Genomic DNA, 21,831 nt, shown 5'->3' on the forward strand with positions numbered 1-21,831 from the left:
GCGAAACGGACTTCTACGGGATGTATAAAAGATAAAACGGATGATGAATGGATCTGAAACGGATAAATGCCAAATGAAAATTTCGCATCAGAAATGCCACTTATTGGTATGTCAGATTCCTTAAGTGTGGTGAATTCTTATTATTCATTATGAATCTTAGAGTAAGGGCACATCTTCACTATCAAGCAGCTCTGATTCCGGCAAGACACTACCCTATGGCGGCATTTTGAAGAACAAACCAAAATCCAGTTACAAAGAAACTTTTTGAATATTTATCCGATTACATGCATTATTATTATCGCTTTTAATTTCTCCGCATATCTTGTTCATCCAATTTATCCGGCATGCTGCTGTTAGGTTTTGTTTTATGGGGTACTCCTCCCATTGTATGAACATTTAACATTCGTTCTGTCGGGTACGTTTCTGTATCTCGTACATTGCATATCCGGTGTGTGTCCATTATGCATTCGTTACACATCTGTTTTTTTATATCAGTACATCAAAGGACTCCTAACGGATAACAATTTTGTCAAAAGAGAACTTTTATTTTCATCTGTTAGGCATCTCATCTGTTGGTAGGCATTCTGTTCGTGCTATATGGTAAGGTGTGACCGAGAAATAAGAATTTTATATTATACCAAAACTTAATGTAAATTTTCAGAATATTCCATTAAATTAATTAAAGAGTAAAATATTTCAGCAGTTTAAAAATATATCACTCAAGAATACTGATTTGAACATAGAGAAAAAAGCATCAGTAACAATATCAACAAAGACATATCAATACAGATTATTCCATTCTTTAACTAATAATCAAAGGAATGTAATGTTGATACAAAATATTGCATGAGTTAAATGATCCTCAAATGAATGACCAAATATTCCATCCAGGCTGTCTATATACACATTTTATACATTATTTTTGTATTCATTGTACAAGTATGTTGATCATTTTTACCAGGTTGTGTCAAATGTTATGTTTAGTATGTGCTAACTGCTATTTAGTGATATCTGTGATATTAAAAACAAATTAAAAAAATTACTGTCTTGTTATATTTAATACTAAGAAGGACTGTTAAAATGCAAAATCTGTTCCAGACCATATAAGTATTTTGACCATATCTAAATAATCATGAACATATTGCTGTTTTCTCTTTTAGCTATTATCTGGCCATATAGGTATATTTCAAAGAACTTTCAATTTCCTTCATGGTAATACATAGCTTGTTCTCTGCACCAAAATCGACATGAGCTACTAATGTAAATCCTTTATATGTGACATGTTTTTTGCATCTTGGTGTATCTGTTTGGTGTATTTGTTATCTGGTTTTCCATGAATATTAGTTGGTCCTTACCACTAAGTCATGGTCTATTGATTCTGAACTAAGTTTAACAAAGTGTATTAGTTTGCTAGGTCAGTATAAGGGGAACCATCAATGGTAGATCAATGATATTTGGTATGCAGATGTATCAGCATTTGCAAGTTTAATGTCAATGGCATTATCAACTCATCATGGTTCATTCTGAAGTTATTTTTATGATAGAACAACTTATAACAAGTCAATGGTATTTGGTGTGCAGTTTTTTCAGCATTGGCATTTCTCATTTCCATGGAGGGTATTTTGCACTGCACCTTCAGTCATGGTTCATTGCCTTATTAATGATATGCATAGTTAACCTGCTTATATATTGTTATTTTAATTTCAACATTTGCATACATCTCTTTATCAACATTTTATTTATGCTGCCACTCTGCTTTTAATTTCAACATATTAAAAGAAAAGAGGAACATAGATATAAGAAGATGTTGTGAGAGTACCAATGAGATAACTCTCTATCCAAGTCACAATTTGTCGAAGAAAATCATTATAGGCGAAAGTACGGCCTTCAACACGGAACCTTGGGTTCACACCGAACACCAAGCTATTAAGGGCCTCAAAATGACTGGTGACTTGTGAACCACATTAACAAACGACAACCACCGTTTGTGTAAAATATTTGACACCAAAATAAAGAATAAAATGGGTTCAATGCCCCATGGCCTGTGAAAAATACTTCTTGTTTAACAGGTCATTTGCTTCATCGCCACGGCTCTGTGTTGAAGGCCGTTCCTTGACCTGTAATGGTTTCATTTTGATAGATTGTAACTTGGATGCAGAGTTGTCTCATTGGCACTCATACCACATCTTCCTTTATCCATTTAGATATTGTTTAAAGTTTAATTCTTAAGTCTAAGTTGACTTTTTGTGTTTAGTAAGAACAAAATAATGTTTTTACAAATATTTCAACTTGCGAGTAAAATTTATTTAATTTTATTAATCATGTAACAATGATAACCATATGTTAAAAATGGGACGAAAGAAACCAGAGGGACAGTCAAATTCATAGATCGAAAATAAACTAACAACGTCATGGCTAAAATAGAAAAAGACAAACAGACAATCAATAATACACATGACATAACTTAAGACTAAGCTACACAAACCCCACCAAAACCTTGGGGTGATCTCAGGTGCTCAGGAAAGGTAGGCAGATTCTACTCTACATGTGGCCATGTTGCAACATCCTGTTGCTCATGTTATCACAAACTCGGTGAATAGTCTAATTCGGTTGGTCACTTTTGTGACATGAGGAAAATTTTCGCTATCATCTGTGAAACGGTTATTCCATAACGGTCAAGCAACTCGTGATGGCGCCCGTATAATTTACGAAGGGATGATCCTAACTTCACCATTTGTAAATATTGGTTTAATACCTTCCTTGTGAACATCAACCCTCTATCAAAGAAATCATGATAGGAAATACATGCCCAGGAATATCGTATCAACTGGGTTACGCTGCTGGAATGTTGCAACAATAAAAATGAAAAGTTCACAATTGGGAAGCTGAAATTATCTCTTTTGTCGTAAACATTTGTTTTCAACCGACCCTCATTGTTAATCTCTAGTTCAATGGGATAGATGCGTTCAACATAGTCACCAATTTTCGAGTTATTTAGTGAGAGAACATCATCTATACAGCGGAAAGTAAAGTTAAAGGATATAAAAGTAGTCAATATTTTGTTCTTAGAAACTTTCAATATAAGACTTCTTTAAGGGTAAGTCTTTTTTAGGCAACTTTTATACAATAAAAGCAACTTTCCAACGTTCATTGACTGATTACTTAGACCATATGTATTTGGTCCAAATAATCATATACTTTTCAAACATATAAAATGGCCTTGTCACAAGACCATTATAGATGCCGTACTAAAAAAAGAATAAAATTATGTAGATACAATAAGAACCCAGAAAAGTCGAAACTATTACTTGGGGTTCGTGTTGTTTATTCTTTAGTTTTCTTTGTTGTGTCATGTGTACTTTTGTTTTTCTGTTTGTCTTTTTCATTTTTAGCCATGGCGTTGTCAGTTTGTTTTAGATTTATCAGTTTGACTGTCCCTTTGGTATCTTTCGTCCCTCTTGTATGAAGACAAATACTTTTGAAGCAGATGTTTCACCACAGTTGTTGGGAGAATTTATAGCATTACGTTTGTTATCATTCTTTACTCGCTTTAGAAATTTTTAATTGTAAGGATGTTAAGTTTCTAAAAAGGTTTGTTTATGGATTGGGATGAATCTAATAACATTGGTATAATAAGGGACATATTTGGATTTAATCAGACAGACAAATCTTGACATGACAAACACATTGATCTACATCTTATGATCGACATGATGTCTATAGATCAAAGTATAAAAAAAGTTATAAATAAATTAAAAAGAGACTATTACAGATTTGCCCACGTCAACATCTACAAATATTTAGCGAAAAAAATGTTGATATAACTAAAAATAACAGTAAATGAGGTTGGACGAGGTTATAAAGAGAGGATTGAAATCTGGGGTAAAATTGTTTCAAACCCTCCATATGAACATAGACCTGGCCTACGCCAGAATCCTAGGCAGTGCTAGTCATATGTAATAATTCCCAATGTTTTAGTTAATTAGATGATTTGGTGTTGAAACTGAGACATCTATACGTCTCGTCATAATTCTATTGTATGTTTTGTTGGTAATGCGATCAAGATTTACGATCTGGAAGGGTTGATATGAATAGTTTTTTCTAACCGTCTGTGTTAGTTGCTGTTTAATATAATGTATTTGGACAATATGTTACCTGTTGGTGTCTTAAGGGTACTGTCTCATTGTCATGTACCATACATCTCCTTTTGATTCGTGTTTTTGGTAATTTTTGTAGGTTCCACAGGTTTTAATTCACTGTCCAAAATATTATTTCAAAATCACATTCGCGTGTTGTATAAAGATTTTTGATGTTGGCACAAAAATCCCCTAAATATGTTTTGGCATCTAGCATAACTGAAGAGACATTAGACATTAATTGTCGAAATTCGTCACAAATAAACTCATCATAAATACCAGGATTGAAATTTTATATTTACGCCAGACGCGCGTTTCCTATACAAAAAAATCACCAGTGACACCCGAATAAATAAATGTTAAAAAGGCCATATAAAATACGAAGTTCAGAGCATTGAGAATCAATCTTATATGACTACCATTCGCTTATCATGTGGCATAACGTGTTGATCTAGTACAAATCATGGTTTATATATATATTTCGCTTGGCTATTCTCTCTACATTGAACAACATCTGTCAAATTCAAATGTTACAAAATGTGTCCTTGTCAACCACAGTATAATTAAGAAATCACAATTGTTGTGTTAACCTTTTAAAACACGTCTTTAATTACTTTAATTGAATAAAAACAACCAGAATTATCAATTTCCTATTAGGATGTGAGTTGTTATTTTACTTTTAAGAATTTCCCGTCGAAATTGATAACATGGATATTTCCATTTTATTTCTAATCACTGCGAGACACTTTATTATCAATTCCAAACATTTTATTTCGGAAATTGTTTTTAAATTCGGCATGTGTCGGATGTTCTGTTGATTTATGTCTTATAAAATATATGTTTGACACTTTCTAATTTTTGTATGTGCTAGTTGACGTAAACAACGACTCATAGAGCTACCTGTTACTAATCTAGAAATAAACTCATCATAGATACCAGGACTTAATTTTGTATATACGCCAGGCGCGCGTTTTTTGTCTACAAAAGACTCATCATTGACGCTCGAATCCAAAAAAGTTAAAAAGGCCAAATAAAGTACGAAGTTAAAGAGCAGTGAGGACCAAAATTTCTTAACGTTTTGCCAAGGATATCTAAGGTAATCTATACCGGAAGTTTCATAAAAATTCAGTGTCCCTTGAGTGACAAAGATATCTGTTCTCAAAACACGTGATTCTTAAATATAAATCAAAGGCAACAGTTGTTTATATATAGATGTTCATATTTCGGAAATCCTTGCTTTGAAAAGAGGTAACGGTAGCTTACCGGTATTCTAATTTCTTTAATGATTACCTTAATCTTGAGACAACAGCAGCTTACTGATGTTCTCATTTCGTATTTAGCACAAACAAATCAATATAAAAGCATAATACACGAGGGAGAAAGACCGAGTTTAACATTAAAGCGACACAATTCTCAAACAGAACAACCAACCAGCCAAAGTTTTAGCACAATTACATATTTTATGAACCAGAAAAAAATATATAGTACTTAGAGGCAGCAGTATTGTGACATTTTTATTGATATTAGATTCAGTGATAGTGTGATGCTTACATAGCAGGAAAGGCTAACCATTTCAGTGCAACAGCATTTGCTATATTTTGAGTTAGCACGAGTCTTTCGGGTTGTATTTTTCAACTTCGTGCTTTATTTGGCATTAACTTTTTTTTGATTCGAGCGTCTTTCTTGAGTCTTTTGTAGACGAAACGCGCGTCTGGCGTATATACAAAATCTAGTACTGGTATCTATGATTAGTTTATTTACTTAACTAATTACTGTTTTGTGATTTTTTTACGTCATTTTTCGTGTTCGACAAGTAGTTGTCAGTTTTTTGATTCACATTACTGGTTGGGTACACTACTTCACAACTTTTGTTAAGGCCTTATTTTAATGTATTATGAATGGTACTGCAAGCTACGATGTGTAGACGAACATGTAAGCGGGACGACTATATACCTTCTTTATAAGGATTTATGAGACTTGTAAAAAATAAAACCTTTAGCAAATTATTTTTAAAAATTTGCCTTCAAATATATTGAAAATGACAGTTTCTATGTATCTTCGACAAGGACAATACTTCATATTTTCATATTCTTTTTTTTTGATGTAACGTAAAATTATGTGTGTCAGCTACAATAAATCGCACATATTTCAAAATGGAATACAGTTTACTCAAAACCATCTTCGCTAGCCAAGGGTTACGATCCACTTATCTCCTCTCCACCCTTTTGCAGATTAAGCCAACATTTGTGATAACAATGTTGCGCCATATATCGGTAGATTAAAGTCACGTCCATTCCGAACGCATTATTCTTGACCAATGGTAACACTTGAACTCTTCAATTTGGAGGTAAAAACACGGTTATAACCGTAACGTCTAGATTCAATACATCTTCGGATTTCAAATGTTTGGCTTTGAGCGTTCCTGATGAGGGTAAATCCAGAAAAGCCCTTCGGACGCAAGAAATTAATAACGTGTTGTTTTCAATATATTATTCAACACACTTGGTAAAGCAGGAAACGAAATTGTACGTTGACATTCATGCATTTGTGCAGGAAACATACCCAGGAACTTCTATTATTGACAAAAACATTCAAATTGTCACTAAACATAGTCGTATGACTTGTTGCATAATAAGCACGTGGCAATTGTTTAAATACACTTTTTATATTTACACGTGGTCATGTTATTTGCGCTTTTTGATCGGATGCAGCAAGTTTCGACTGCAACCAATAAAAATCTATTACCTTGTTTCTCGGAAATTCCAGCTTGGTCCGCCACAGAGTTGTTAGATCATTGCAGTGTTTCAATATCCCAACTTACTATTGATATCAAAATGTGGTAAAACATTTGACCTGTCAACTACCAACAATCTGACATTATGGATGGCAATGTCATTTTCTGACGAAACTGGTTTTACTTGGTTTGAAGCCTTCAACATGTTCAAGGTCCATTGGTATTTATCTTTAAATTGTCAGAAATTTGTATCGAAATAAAACTATCATAGATACCAGGATTAAATTTGAATAAACGCAAGTACGAGCGTTTCTTCTACAAAAAAACTCATCAGTTACAAGTTAAGAAGGCCAAATAAAGTACGAAGTTGTTTTGACATAGTTTGAAATGTGAACGTTATAACATGGTTTTATTGTATCTTGATTATATTTGAGAGAAGATACTATTTCTGTATCCGATAAAGATGATTGATTTTATAATGTATTAGGCTATACAGGACATGCGTCTCCACTTATTACACTTATCCTTTGCCAAGCACACCTTTTCTACTTTCAAAGTGACACTTATTTTCTTGATGCATCTAATAAAACTCTATAATCAGGGATGGGACATATTCTCCTTTTTTTATTTACTGCATCTTGTCTCTGTTGAATGATGTTTATATGAATTTTTTTTCTGAAAACAGGAAAAACATTTAAACAAGTTCCTGTCATATTCATGAATTGTACATTTTCAAGATACTGAAATTGATAAATATGTATACCTCTTATTTCAGTACATTCTGGTAATATTAAATAAAAACGTCTTTAAAAGAATTAATTAGTTTCTTGATTGAAATTTCGAACTTCATTATTTTAAGCCTTGTTGCATGCTACAAAGACTTATCTATTGAGATATTGCTCAGATTCTTATACTGCAGAACGCTTTATATTCTATAAAGACTGCTGTTAAATTAATGCCTACAATCGCATCAGACTTTACTTTTTATTTTCAAAGAAATTTCAACATAGTCAAACGGAAAACAATATCATTTCAACGGAAATTGTTGTAAACGTTCTTTAAAATGCTTCAAAGAATAACATTCAGTACTGATCGAAGTATAAAGTAGTGGTCAGAATCTCTTTCGGAGCTCCTGTGACCACCCCCGTTGTTTGTTTAGGTTCGTATTGCACAAAATTTACATTTTTTTATGTTATGCTATGTAGGCTGCTTATCTTTATTTTCAATGCCATTACTTGTTGTTTGAATGAGTATGGTATCTTCCGCCTCATTTTGGATAAATTAAAAAAACTGCTTCTTCTTTCAAGAGTTTTTAATATATCCCTGCGACTAATTTATATGCACGTCCCGTATGTAGAATATCATCGGAAGTTGTAGTCTGTTATGGTTTATAGTAACCGAATAATTGAGATATTTAAGGAGGTTTGCTACTCAGATTTCACGTCACTGATGAGTCTTGTGTAGACGAAAAGCGCATCTGGCTTACTATATTATAATCCTGATACTTTTGATATTTAGACATTTTTCGGAATCCTCTGGCATTATCCATCAAAGAGCCTCTATATATTTCGCTCATTAACCTCCTTTTTTTTCTTCATATTTTCATTCCATTTATTTTAATAAACCATTTTTCAAAATCTTGTAAAATCCTTGGTATTTTTTCATTGTTATTTTTAAAGAGATAGTGTCTAATGTTAAATGAAAGAAAAGTCTAGAGAAAGTTGTTTCCCGCCAAGTTTTCAATGGCTTATATCTCGAAAACAAGCACATAGACCCCATTTTTTTCTGCTTTCATAGTTTCTTTATTTGAATACTATCAATTCATAACAGTCTTAAAAAGTTTGTTATTTCAAACCATAGAAGCGAACATCCTTACTGTATACTATTTCATTGTTCTGGTTAAATTATATCACAATTTTTATCCATTTTTGTCATATAATTAACTGTTGGTGTTTGTGTGTATCATTGGCTTACAATCAATCTTCTTTGTTCGCTTCTGATGAAGGTAAACAGAGAATTTAAGACGTATCTAATTTATAAAAGTATTGTTTTCATTTTCTATACCATTGTAAACTTTCCATCTCTATGTAGCAAAAAGTAAAATCATAAAAATACTGAAATCTGAGGAAAATTCTGAAAGGATAGTATCTCATAAAATGACAAAATCAAACGCCAGAACAACTCAAACGAATAGACAATAACTGTCATATTGCTGACCTGGTACAGGCATTTCAGAAGCGCCTGCATGGATAGTAAAATTGCCCAGTTGATACTTTATTCAAATAATCAAAAGCTTCTTTTTCCAATTATGATTTCTTTGAAAGACTTTTACAACTCTCAAGGACGGTATTAAACCACGAGTTATAAATGGTTAAGTTTAAATCATCTAATGGAAAATTCTGCAGACGCCATCATGAGATATGGAAATTATTCGAAAGATGACTAAAGATTTGTTCCAATTGTCGCCCTCTTGTATCGTTCACGTTTTCTTTTTCTTTTTTTTAAATTAGATATGTATACGATATTTAATGAGGCAGAGGTATGTCAGTACAGAGAAATGGGAAATCAACAATTGAATATGCCCCCTGTTACACATTTAAACAATATAATCAGTATGAAACGAAAGATGAATGTTAAGAACTAAGAAAAATGCTGAAGATGCTGAGGTCGGTCAGAGAATTGCACACACAATTTGTTTCCATAGTCATATCGAATGGTATGGAATATGATAAAAAAAAACAGGAACAAAGCAAAACCCAACATGATAAAATATTTGATTGATTTAATTACAATAATTTAATGATAGGATGAAGTGTAAATTGTATAACAACTTATATGCATATTTTACAATAGTAGACGTTTTATTGTGTCGTCACCACTGACATCACAATAAATAAAACTGAGACATGGACAGTTTTTGAGCAAATAATAAATGAAATAGGAAAATATCACCTGAATAATTTAAATTGTATAAATATATTTATATATATATACAATATGATCATAAGGGCATGCAGTATATATACGTAAGATTATCAAATTTGTAATCTTCCGTCTCTTTTCAACAAAAAAGACAATGGCTGATCTGAACAATGCTGACGCACTTTTACTGGTAATAATCTTTAAAATGAATAATAATTAAAAAAAAATGATAAAAACTGAATATTTTGATATAACTGTATGTTTCGTTATAGATGGGGTAAGTAGTCATGGTTTTAAATCTATTGGATATTTAAGAGGAGTGAATAAATACCGAGTTATTTAAATATGTTGGATATTTAAGTGGAGTGAATATACCGAGTAATTGAAATCACCAACTAATGCCTGAAAAATAACATTCTTCCAAAAGTTTAGAAATCAATATAGACATGATATATATTGTCAGCAGAAAATCTAACTCTAACACTGTTTGGAGTAATTTTCAGACTTATATATATACACAACAGCAGTAAACAAAACATGATAAATATGATTGATAGGAGGAACAGGAAGGACAGTCGAAGTGGTGCATTACAATATTTACAACATTTATCACGTGTTTGTAATGAACTCGTGCTTTTTTAAATATAATAAATTACTGTTATGCTTAGATTTTTCTTTTATGTATGGAATGTATTTGAAATAAAAGCCAAAAGCCAAAAGGTTACATGTTTTTAAAAAGTTTTCTACCCTAAGGATACTATTTTTGTTTATGTTTTATCCACGATGAAGGTGGATAGATATTCTATTATACTTAAAAAGCAAACATAAACATAGTTTTAAAGAAAACATAAAGGTGTGAAGAAATATTAAGCCAGAACAAGTGTTGAACAATACATGCAGAATAATTGTCGTGTATCCTGGAAAAAACAGCTTCCATTAGTAGATAATACATGAATGTCCATACCTGGACAGTTAACTGTTATGTTAAAGGGGATATTCGTCTACACCTAGTTTGTTATTACAAGATCCCGTTTAAAATGCAATGTTAACGAGAGCAAGATACACCTCACTGATCAACATGATTAAATAAAACTCTCTTCGATATTTTCGAAGGATTGTGCTGATGGCAGTATGTATGAAGTTTCCTCATGATCGATATATATTTTGCCGTTCGAATCGATCTGAATATTCATATCATCTATTACATGATTTCCTTTTTTTGTCGATATGGAATTATTTTTGTCACTTTTCAAGTTGTTTTTGTTTTTATAATTTGATTGACTGTCACTATCATAATTAATTGCGAAATCATTTTCGATATTATTAAGAGGAACACGCACATGTTGTTCACTACTGTCCACGTGATTTTCTGTGATATTGTCATCCAATGTCATAGAATATTCATCACTGTCCTCTTGGTTAATTGTAACATTGTGTGCTTTGTTTACACATTGTTCATCACTCCTAATTGGATATGCCTTTCCCCTGGTAACGTGATTGATTGAAACACTATGTTCATCACTCCTAATTGGACATTCGCTATCCCTTATCACGTGATTTAACATAACACTTTGTTCATCACTATTATAGTTTACTACAATATCCTCTTCCGGTATCGATGTTTCTACTTTATGATAACGATTGTTGTTCACAAATGGATTGATGATGTCAGATGATGTTGGTGTACCATAAAGTTGTGATTGCTGCAAGGTGAGGGAAACAAAATCATAATGTATTAAAAAAAAGTAACTACAGGTTATAAACGTTATGAAATTATTGAAAGTAAAGCAGTCCAGTGTGGAATAGAGCTGGAATAAATATTAGATATTGCTAGGAATCTGTATACTATGTGTGATTGGGGTTTTCTAATACTAGTAATACACAAAAAAAAGATTGGAACATAAACGACATCCGGGATATCAGCTTCTAACTATAACTAAACAGCTAAGCCATTCATTATAAACAACAACATAATAAGAATAAGAATACTCTATTAACATATGGTATCGACAGAAAGAAATAACTGTATTCTTTTTTCAGTAAAGGTATTCGTAAATGCAAATTTAAAGTTTATTTTTTACGCATACAAAGCCATTTCATTTACAATTGTCGGTAACTTATACCCAGTACTAATAATGTTTTATATTTTGTTTCAAGGAAGACATAGAATAAAGTGCTCTAGGTATCCAGTGTGTACAAAATTATTATGTTGTTAGTCAACATCTATTCTATATACAGACTAACACATCGTATTATAGTCCTAGAGTTGTCTAATATGGGTGATAGATCTAGAATACTAGGTCCTATTTCTAACACCAATAACTATAACATGTTTAAGAATTTCGGTACTTTTTTTTTCTTTAACTTTTTGGAAACCTTAAAAAAGTAATCGGATCCCACACCTAAGTAAATGTGTGTTGTTAGAAAAATAAAACATACAAATTAACGATATTCCCCCTTAAATTAATATATTGAACTGAAGTATTTAAAAAAAACCAACCCATATATTTCATCTGACATTGATTTTAAAACAGATTTGGTTTCACTTTGATCTCTTTTTTGTTCGTTTTATCAGTTCTTTAACGTTTGTATTTGGTTTTGGAATTTAAAATGTTGGCCTGGAACATCACTGAAACGACAATAAATGCGAACATGCGGTGGAACAACATTGGTAATGTGAATGTTATTATTAAAGTTTTGATATGTTCATCTCTTTGGCACTTACGAATGTTCCATCTAGAATCGTAGTGTGATGGATGCTGTTACACTTGATTAAATAATTGCCTTTTAAATATGCATTTCATATATACGTTAACTTCCACCATGTATATGGGTTTGGGTTGATACGTAAAAAAAAACGGAATGTAAGCCCATTGTTCAATATTAGCTATATAATAATTTGAAAATTTTGTCGTCTTTAACAAGACTATATATTAACTAGATTTGCAGGTTGTAGAAAGACTATTTAGCTAGAGTGAATTAGAAATAGCAGTCGATTTGCCCCTGAAAATCAAATAAGATAAGAAATAATTGACGTTTGAAGTTGCAGTAAATAACAATTAATGTAAATTAAATTCCTAAATATTAGAGTTGTGAGTACCACCACAAAGTGCATAAGCCTTACCATCATGTCATCTGTTAATTCAGAAACCTGTTAAGTGTTAGTTTATACATTAGTTGATCACTATGGTTGTTTGATTGTTCAAATTTTATTTCATTTTTTTGCAATTTTACAAAACAATTCGTTTAAAATTTTCCAATAGTGTTCATGTTTTATATAGCAAACATTTTATTTCTAGTTAGGATGGAAACAAAAAATCAATTCAGGCTATGAAGTTGCTTAAATAAAAGAAAGGTTTTAGAAAACACTAAACGGAAATCATTGTAATTTTACTTGTACACGGAATCCATTTTTTTTTAATAATTTACAGATGTGAAGACCAAACAATATTGTTGCCATGCACAAGACGTTTTGAAAACAAAAGTGATGATGATAAAAATGAAAAAAATAAAACAATCCAGAATCTTACTTTTTTTCGCCTGTGAAACTAAAATAGTCAAATACACTCCATGATCTACAAAATTATAACGACAACTTGCTAGAATTACAGCATCACAGAAAAAAAAATAAACCCTATTTTTAAACTATTTATACCTAGAAGTGTATCTATCTGTACATTGGAAAACAAAATACCTTTTCACTTATACGTTTTTCCAAATTTATTGCAATAGTAATAGATTTATTTAATTCAAATTTGAACAAATATGTGCATCTAATGAAAAATAATTACAATTTGTGTTAGTACTGCTTGTGCAATAGGGTTAGTCAAAATTACAGCATCTCAAGCAATCTTCGTCCTCGTCCCAAGCACAAGGGCAATATATTTTTCTTTCTTTATTTGTACATTCATTCCCACGATCACATATAGAATCGTCATGACAACCATTTAGTGCTTGACAAACACTTTTACGTAACGCAGTCAAAGGATGTACCTCAGTTTGAGACAGCATAAAATCCGAAGTCCGAGAGCTCCGAGATTTCCCACCTCTTTTTAAATGTCTGCGAATATTAAATCTTGTCCATTTCTGTTTAATTACTCTTTGAACCTACAAAACAAACTTTGCAATTTTAACACATAACAATCAGAATGGTTTTCGACTCAATTACCTTAAGATAAAAATGTACGTCCTGCTCCTGCTGGTAACAGACATAAGGTACAATCATTTGATTAATCTTTGATGTTTCAAAATTTTATTTTATTTGAAAAAGCGGAGATGCGTGATTATAAACGATAAGTCTGGGAAAACATACAATTCCACGGTCAAGAGAAAACGAGTGTGACCTAACAAACAGAAGTCAATAAAACATTACATAGACACTTAAAGGATTCTTAAAGAAACCCATACAAACGGGGGTTTTGTCCATGTTATATCAACTTATTTCTAAGATCAGTTTGTATCAATCATCTCTTACAAAATATACATGACCTCGGTTGTTTTTTACATTAGAAAATGCCAATACCAAGTTAGGATTATGAAAGTTGTTATCCATTCGTTTGATGTGTTTGAGCTTGTGATTTTGCCAGTTGATTACGCACTTTCCCTTAAGAATTTTCTAAGGTTTCGTTATTTTTTATTTTATGATCTTAAGGTAAATAAAATCAATCTTACCTCTCCATTCATAAAACAATACAGCACTGATAGAAGAATTCCCTAAAATTTAAAGATTAAATTTTGTCACATTCATTTTTTTATTCAATAACTATTAACCTTTTTCGAAGTTGGAATATTTCAACAAACAAACGGCATACCTTTATATTGAATATGTATTAACCTTTTTCGATGTTAAAATTTTTCAAGAAGGCAGTTCTTTGGGAATACATTGTACTCCGCTTCTTGTCGCCATTCCTTTATTATAAACACAAATGATAAACAGTAAATGTCTATCAAGTCAGACTCGTATTTACTTATTTACAACATTGAATTGACAATAAGGTTCGGTCGGAGTCTTGTTCGTATCCTTACTTATCTACACCATTAAATTGACAAAAAGGTTCGGTCGGAGTATAACTTTTACGATGAAATAATTGATTGAAGCTTTAACATTGTCCTTTCTATTTCTATCGAACAGTCCAGGTATATACATTTCACGGTTCGCACTTTTTTTTTTAGTTTGCATTTAATTTCGTATCATGATTCCTTAAAATGTAATTTCACATGGTGAACCAACAAACACAGAAGTCATTGAATAATAGAGTAGCTAGAAAAAATATCTAAAGATATTGTCTTTCACAAAGGAAAAGGTTACACAACGTTAAAGACAACAACACACTACATTTGCGGTAACTTTCTTGTTTTGTTTTCGTTAATCTCATTAATGTCGTTTATTGATTTCCTTAAGTATTGCTTACATATAATCGAATTGGTATGATTGAAGTCATCACCTTGAAAGTTTTATAGACGCCATCATGATTTTGCAGACCGTTATGGAATATCTTTGTCACAGTTTTTATAGCCACAATCCCCTCCTTTATTTTCTAGAATAAGGGCATCAACAAACTGATCGCTTTTTTTTTATTAACAAGACTTATCCAAGTTCATTCCATCAACTCATATATTATGTTTAGAAGACTGACAGGAGTTGATTGCAGCTACGTATCAGTAATTTTTAAAACCATTTGATAATGAAAGACTTACCCCAGTTGATTGCAATAATGCATTGGTTATGTGGTAGACCAGCTGAAGACTCCCTCCATCTTCTGGGTTGTACAGAAATATTATATTAGTCAAACCCAACAAAGGAAACAAAATGATTGTAGCTCTTATTGTTTTTCTGAAAATGAATAACAAAAATAACATTATAAGGGGAAAATAATCTTGATATTCGTTGTTAAAATTTACAACAATCATAACAGTTAGTAATGTTTGTCATCCAAAACAGTGATATGACAAAAAAATAAAGGTATTAGTAGTAAATCGTTGTTCAAAAGTCCTAAATTGATTGAGAAAAAAACTTATCGGGGTTACTAAACTTAAACCCAAGGGAAAAACATCAACTATAAAAGGAAAACAACGGAACCACCGAAACACTGCCCATGCAACAAACATAGAAACGAACTATTGAATAACAACAGCCATATTCCTGACTCGGTACATGACATTTTTAAAAACACTGATGGGTTTGACGGATAGCCAAACCTCCCGATTAAATGGCGATGTTTGCAAATATTGCTAAAATGACATTAATTCGGCATTACAATGACAGAAATACAGCAAAAACAAACGCAAGAACATTCAGTACAGAGAAACGCACCAATAAATAATGTAATAGTCGTTACAGCATATGTTCCACAGAATCACAATTTTTCTTTTCTTCTAGCTGATGTATTAACTTTTTTGTATAAGGTTTAAGGCTAACTCAACATACAATCTGATTTAGTTAAACGTAGAGTTTTTTTACCGATAAATGACATTTTTATATTTTTAAATACAGAGTGTTTTTATTGTTATAAATGCATGATTGTAAAATTATAATGCAATGTACTTGATTCTTGATTACTTAGTATAAGCTGAAAGAAAGTACAGTGTTTAACTTACTTGATTACTTAGTATAAGTACAGTGTATAACTTACTTGATTACTTAGTATAAGTACAGTGTATAACTTACTTGATTACTTAGTATAAGTACAGTGTATAACTTACTTGATTCTTGATGATTCGTCTGTATTGTTGGATCGTAGTTTTGTGATAAGAATCCTTATAATATTAATAAGGAAAACTAAATTTATCTAGAAAAAAAAACCAATACATTTTTTACTGTACAATTAAAATTGAAAATCAAAACGGGCGATATGTTAAAGAAACAATGACCAGACCAAAAAGCAGAAAACAGTACAAGGCGACCAATAGGTCTTCAATACAGCGAGAAAATATCACACTCGGAGGCGATGGCCAAAAAAAATTAATGTATTCTTGTAGGTATGGAAAAGAAGGTCATTTGAAACGCGAATTTGGCGCAAATATAAAAGGTCAATCCTGGTATTTATGATGAGTGTATTGACATATACAGTAAAGAGTTTTCATCCTCGACATCATACCGTTCTGGATAATTGAATTCAAACTTGTCCAATTGCATCACAGTGGTTTAAAAACTATTTGAACGCATCACTGATTATCATTCAATTACTTAGCATACCATATGATGGTAAATTCAGAAAAAGACCTTGGAGGTAAAGAAAAACTCTTTTAGTGTTATATTTCAATTTTATTCTTTTTTTTAGGGAAGTACCGCTGTCCTTTTTTCTAATTCTGTAAAACATGTTATTCGAAACGGTATGAAGCCGCCATGAACGTAATGAAGGAAAATAATGCAATGTAATATTTGAGTTATTTTTTTTTCAATTTGTAGGACATGGAAAATACAACAACAACAACAAAAAAACAAGAAAAAACAATGAATGTGAAGTATCAAATGGAATAGATGGGACGCTAAATATAAGTTATATATATTGTGAAGCCTGTACTTGCACTAGAGGTTTATTTGTAATGGAAGATAATACGTTTTCAAGGATGTTTTCGCTGCATGGTTTGAACCTATTTCTCATATACACCGTTTCCATTATTCAAGTTGTTCCGATTTTTAACTGTTTTTCATTGCTATATTTTAAGATGACGAGTATTGTTCAATAGTATGTTCGTCATCAACAGTCGCGGCCATCTTAAATCACACGTTCCCTTTTTATGTCAGGGAATTGATCCACATTACATTATTGAGCTAACTGTAAGTGTAATGAAAATGGCATCGTGGTTTTTCTCAAGGGAATGATAATCGATTTAAAAGTGATATAGAAAATTGCCAATTAACTGAATATAATATATTCTAATCTCAGCATGGTGACAAATATGTAGCTGATTTCAAGGTAATATATATTGTTTTTTATTCAGTTATATGACAATGACACACATAATTAAGAAAATAAATCACTTAAAAAAACCTGAGCAACGATACCTGCAATTATCTACTACAATTTATCAAACGAGTTAGATTCAAACTAGAAACAACCAAAAACAATGATTAAACCAAAATGGTAACCTTCTGCTTGGCCAATTTTGATAGCTACACAACCAAAATATATAAAGCTCCGAAAACGTCCCGCGACAATGCCACAGATAGGCTAAAGATGCCAAAGGGACATTGAAACTTAAAAGTCGATGCCCTTAATTCGGTACTGGCATAAAAATACGGATTTTTTTTATTAAAATTTGCTGTAACAAAATGTTAGAAACTATAACAAATTAAGGAATGTATCTCCCTCATGCAAAGCTCTGAATCCTTTCACGGATTTGGCTATACTTTTTGGACCTTTTGGATTATAGCTCTTCATCTTTTATATAAGCTTTGGATTTCAAATATTTTGGCCACGAGCATCACTGAAGAGACATATAATGTCGAAATGTGCAGACAAATTGGTACCGTTAATGTTATTATGGCTGTCGAAAGCGCCCAAAATATCCATCATCATGTAATATATATATTTTTATGAAATTACGAACTATTTATTATTGGGAAAACGTTGTAACTGGAGAATATAAGAAACTTCCTCTTATTCTATACAATATTGATACTGGTAGTTATAGTCCAAATATAGCATCGTGTAAGAATGCTTAATTTGTGCTTTGATAATTGAGAACTATCAAATATATGGAACACTAAATGTCTTATAAGTAAAAAATGGTTGTATGATACTGTTAAGTTAAAGATGAACTGACCAGTTCAAACAGACATGGTATGCTATTATTCAGAATTCTCTAAAAGCTCTAAATTATGAATTATTAAAAAAAAATTATAAATTTGAAACCTACTTTGAGTTTCATTATACATTAGAATGCTCGGCAATAGACGATAGAAGACAACTGCTACTAAAGCATCATTTTATAAACAGACCAAATATTTTAAAATTTCATGGTCTAATGAATATTCTTATATGACACCCTTCTTTAGCTTTGGGTTCAAAGCAATGTCCTAATTCGGATATAACATGGGCTGAACGTGATTGACGTCACAATTGAAATTGCAACATCAGATGAATTTTGAACAACGCCAGAGATCAAAATGGACATTTGTGTTGGTGTTGCTCGCTACGAATTAAATAAAAACATTCTAAAAGTAAGTTTAAATGATTCTGTTCTTTTTTTTATATAAACTGTTGATTTTCTCATAACGTTTTGTTCATCAAATCAAAATGGCGACATTTCGAGCGTCTACTATAGGTCCGTAGAGTTCAAAATATTCCTATTAGAATAGAAATAATTCTATCATGCCATGCTCTATGCTCATTTTAACATGGATATGCATTATATTTGTAAACATTTAATACCTCGCTAACGCTCGGTATTAAGACATTAACAAATATAATGCCTACCAATGTTAAAATGAGCATAGAGCATGGCATGAAATAATTATTTCTTAAGTAGCAACCCGTTAACAATCTGTGTGCAAGTTTATAAGAATTATTATTAAATGCCTAGAATCTCCTGGGTAATCACGTTTTGTCTCTACTTTACATTTGTATTTAAAATTTATACTATGTTAATTTATTTGTATAGATCTAAGGCGTCTCTGTATCATTGTACTTTGCTTTACGAGAATAGAGATCTATATATTATGATCGGAATGAAAATCGATGCATTGAAAATATGAACGAAATATAATGCTAGAAATAGTATTAGAGGTGCTGCTTCTTTTTGAAAAAACCTTATGCACCAGATAGCTGATTATTGTAGATATACTCACAAATATAACAACTAAAAATGGAACTAGCACTAAATAAATCCAATCTGATTGGGAATAATTCTTCCAACATGCCTTATCGTGTGTAAATTGCATTATAATGGACCAAGCTAATACAATTATTCCAGGCAACCCTAAAATTAAATATTTGCATCATTATGAATAGATACACTACATTACATGTACCGAAAATCCTCAAAAACTGCTGTTAGATAGACCAAATGTTTATTTATTATTATACAAACACAATTATATTAAATTTATTCATTTAATACACATACAACTCACGTTTTTCGAGAGAAGATAATAAAAATAATTGAGAAATACTCTTGAAAATAATCAGTGTTTTTTTGTTTTTCTTATTTTTTTTATAAACATAGTTGCCCTCCATCATGTATGACTCTTCTACCTTTTTGCCTTATAGCTACATTATATGTTTATAGTCAGGAATCATTCTACTCCTGGTTCGATTCCCGTTTGGGATGAAAATTTCAGGAACTCAATTTTCGGCTCTCCCTTGACACCATTTGCGAGTATGGTCTTGAGGAAACGACGATAGTCCGTCGGACGGGGACGATAAATGGCTGGCCCGTGTTAAGAGAGAGCCAAATCTCTTGCACGTTAAAGACACCCTTGTAGATTTCGAAAAAGAGTAGGCTAATGCCGCTACAAGGCAGCACTCGCACCCGCAAAGTGGAAAGGGATTAATATAAGTTGTAAAACTTGTTTCCCAATCCACTATAAATAAATATGTTTAAACTAAACTAAACTACTGTGGTATGATTGCCAATGAGACAACGACTGAGCTAACGACCAGAATTTACAAAACCGACAGACATAGGGTTGTCAATCATACCTTATAAAATAAAATAGTTAAAGGTGCTAACTCCGAAACTTACCCCATCCTATAAAACAGAATAGTTTAAATGGTGCCTCGGTACTAAAGACAGCAGCAGCTATCTGGTTATGAAGATACATCCCCTCCACAAACATCCAGTACATGTTAGATGTATTACCGTACTCTCGTAAGGTTATTAACGTCTTACATAACCAGTCCTAAAACGAAATAATAATAAATCAAAATGAACGCAGAAGAGAAGTACAATGCAGAACGTTGAGATATGAATTATAGAACGCTCATCATAAAAATTGACGAAAAAAAACCAACTTAAGGATGTACTTAGGTGAGGTTAGGTGAAAATTAATAAATTAAGAAGTTAAAATTGATACTATAAGCTGGAATAGCATCAACTAAGGGGGAAAATCAGCTAAAAATTTTGATAGGTCATGGACCTCCTTTTCGAGATATTTGAGATTTAAAATATGGCGGGAAAAGGCTGACTTGGACTTTTACCTTATATTTGAATTGGTATTATAAGGTCTCAAAACAAAAGAACGAAAATTAAGAATCTTCTGAAATTTTGGTAATTGACCTCTCATGAGCTATTAATTCTTATATGAAAAAAAAATGGATGTTATGGGGCAAAATATTTTACTTTGTATTGTATGGAAAAACACCAAGGAGCCCGAAACATTAGACACAAATTCCAAAACCTCACCTTTATTTTTGCATTACAAATTTTATATATCACATTGTTGTGTATTACTATATGATATAGTAAAAAATCCACCCCAAAAAATGTTTCGGTTTGGCCCCAGATGACTTTTTAAAATGTTTATATCATTCAAATAGCTCCAAATTATCCCCATTTGGTGCAAAAATGCCATTGTTTGGCATTAAATTTAACTCATCGGTGACCTATATTTTTTTCTTTTTTCATTATTGTTATCAAATAAGCTGTGCATTAACTAAATTATTGTAAAATTAGAGCGATTTCTGTAATTAGGTTATTTTTTTATTTCGATATTTCCTCTATTTCTCCTATTAGCTCAACAGAAGAAAAAAAAGGAAATTAACAAAAATGTCTGCTTCTTCCGGAGGCAGATTGTGAGCTTAAATGAACGGTGACCCCATTTTTTTATTTCATTTTTCTATTAAGTATATGATAAAGTTCATTTATAAAAAAATATAGCGAAATCCTATATTAGAAAAAAAATTGATTTGTACCCAGGAGCCCCCTTAATATCGAATCGAGAATGTGAATTTTATAAAATCTTTTCGTATAATTAATTGTAGGTATACAATCAGATACAAAACAAATAAAGAAATTCTTCAAATAATTTGTCAATTATCTCGTATATCAGGAAATACATCAAGACATATTGCATACATTCTGTTCTGAGATGTA

The 21,831-nt window shown here is 31.6% G+C and overlaps 1 protein-coding gene across 6 annotated transcripts in view; it reads right to left on the minus strand.

The window, feature by feature from the left end:
* Positions 1-9,638: 9,638 nt before the first annotated feature.
* LOC134706224 (corticotropin-releasing factor receptor 2-like) overlaps positions 9,639-21,831 on the minus strand; it is a 113,908-nt gene continuing 101,715 nt past the window's right edge. For 4 of the 6 annotated variants that reach the window (XM_063564968.1, XM_063564967.1, XM_063564966.1 and 1 more), the window contains 7 exons: positions 20,482-20,638; positions 19,586-19,716; positions 16,495-16,580; positions 15,490-15,625; positions 14,464-14,505; positions 13,786-13,899; positions 9,639-11,495 (listed from right to left, as the gene is read on the minus strand). In XM_063564968.1, coding sequence (XP_063421038.1) covers positions 10,875-11,495; positions 13,786-13,899; positions 14,464-14,505; positions 15,490-15,625; positions 16,495-16,580; positions 19,586-19,716; positions 20,482-20,638 — 1,287 coding nt within the window. In that variant the 3' untranslated portion in view covers positions 9,639-10,874. Of the gene's footprint in view, positions 11,496-13,322; positions 13,368-13,583; positions 13,900-14,463; positions 14,506-15,489; positions 15,626-16,494; positions 16,581-19,585; positions 19,717-20,481; positions 20,639-21,831 lie in introns of all 6 variants that reach the window. The other 2 variants (XM_063564972.1, XM_063564970.1) reach the window with 2 other exon arrangements.

This window comes from Mytilus trossulus, chromosome 2, assembly GCF_036588685.1.
Source record: "Mytilus trossulus isolate FHL-02 chromosome 2, PNRI_Mtr1.1.1.hap1, whole genome shotgun sequence".
NCBI lineage: Eukaryota > Metazoa > Mollusca > Bivalvia > Mytilida > Mytilidae > Mytilus > Mytilus trossulus.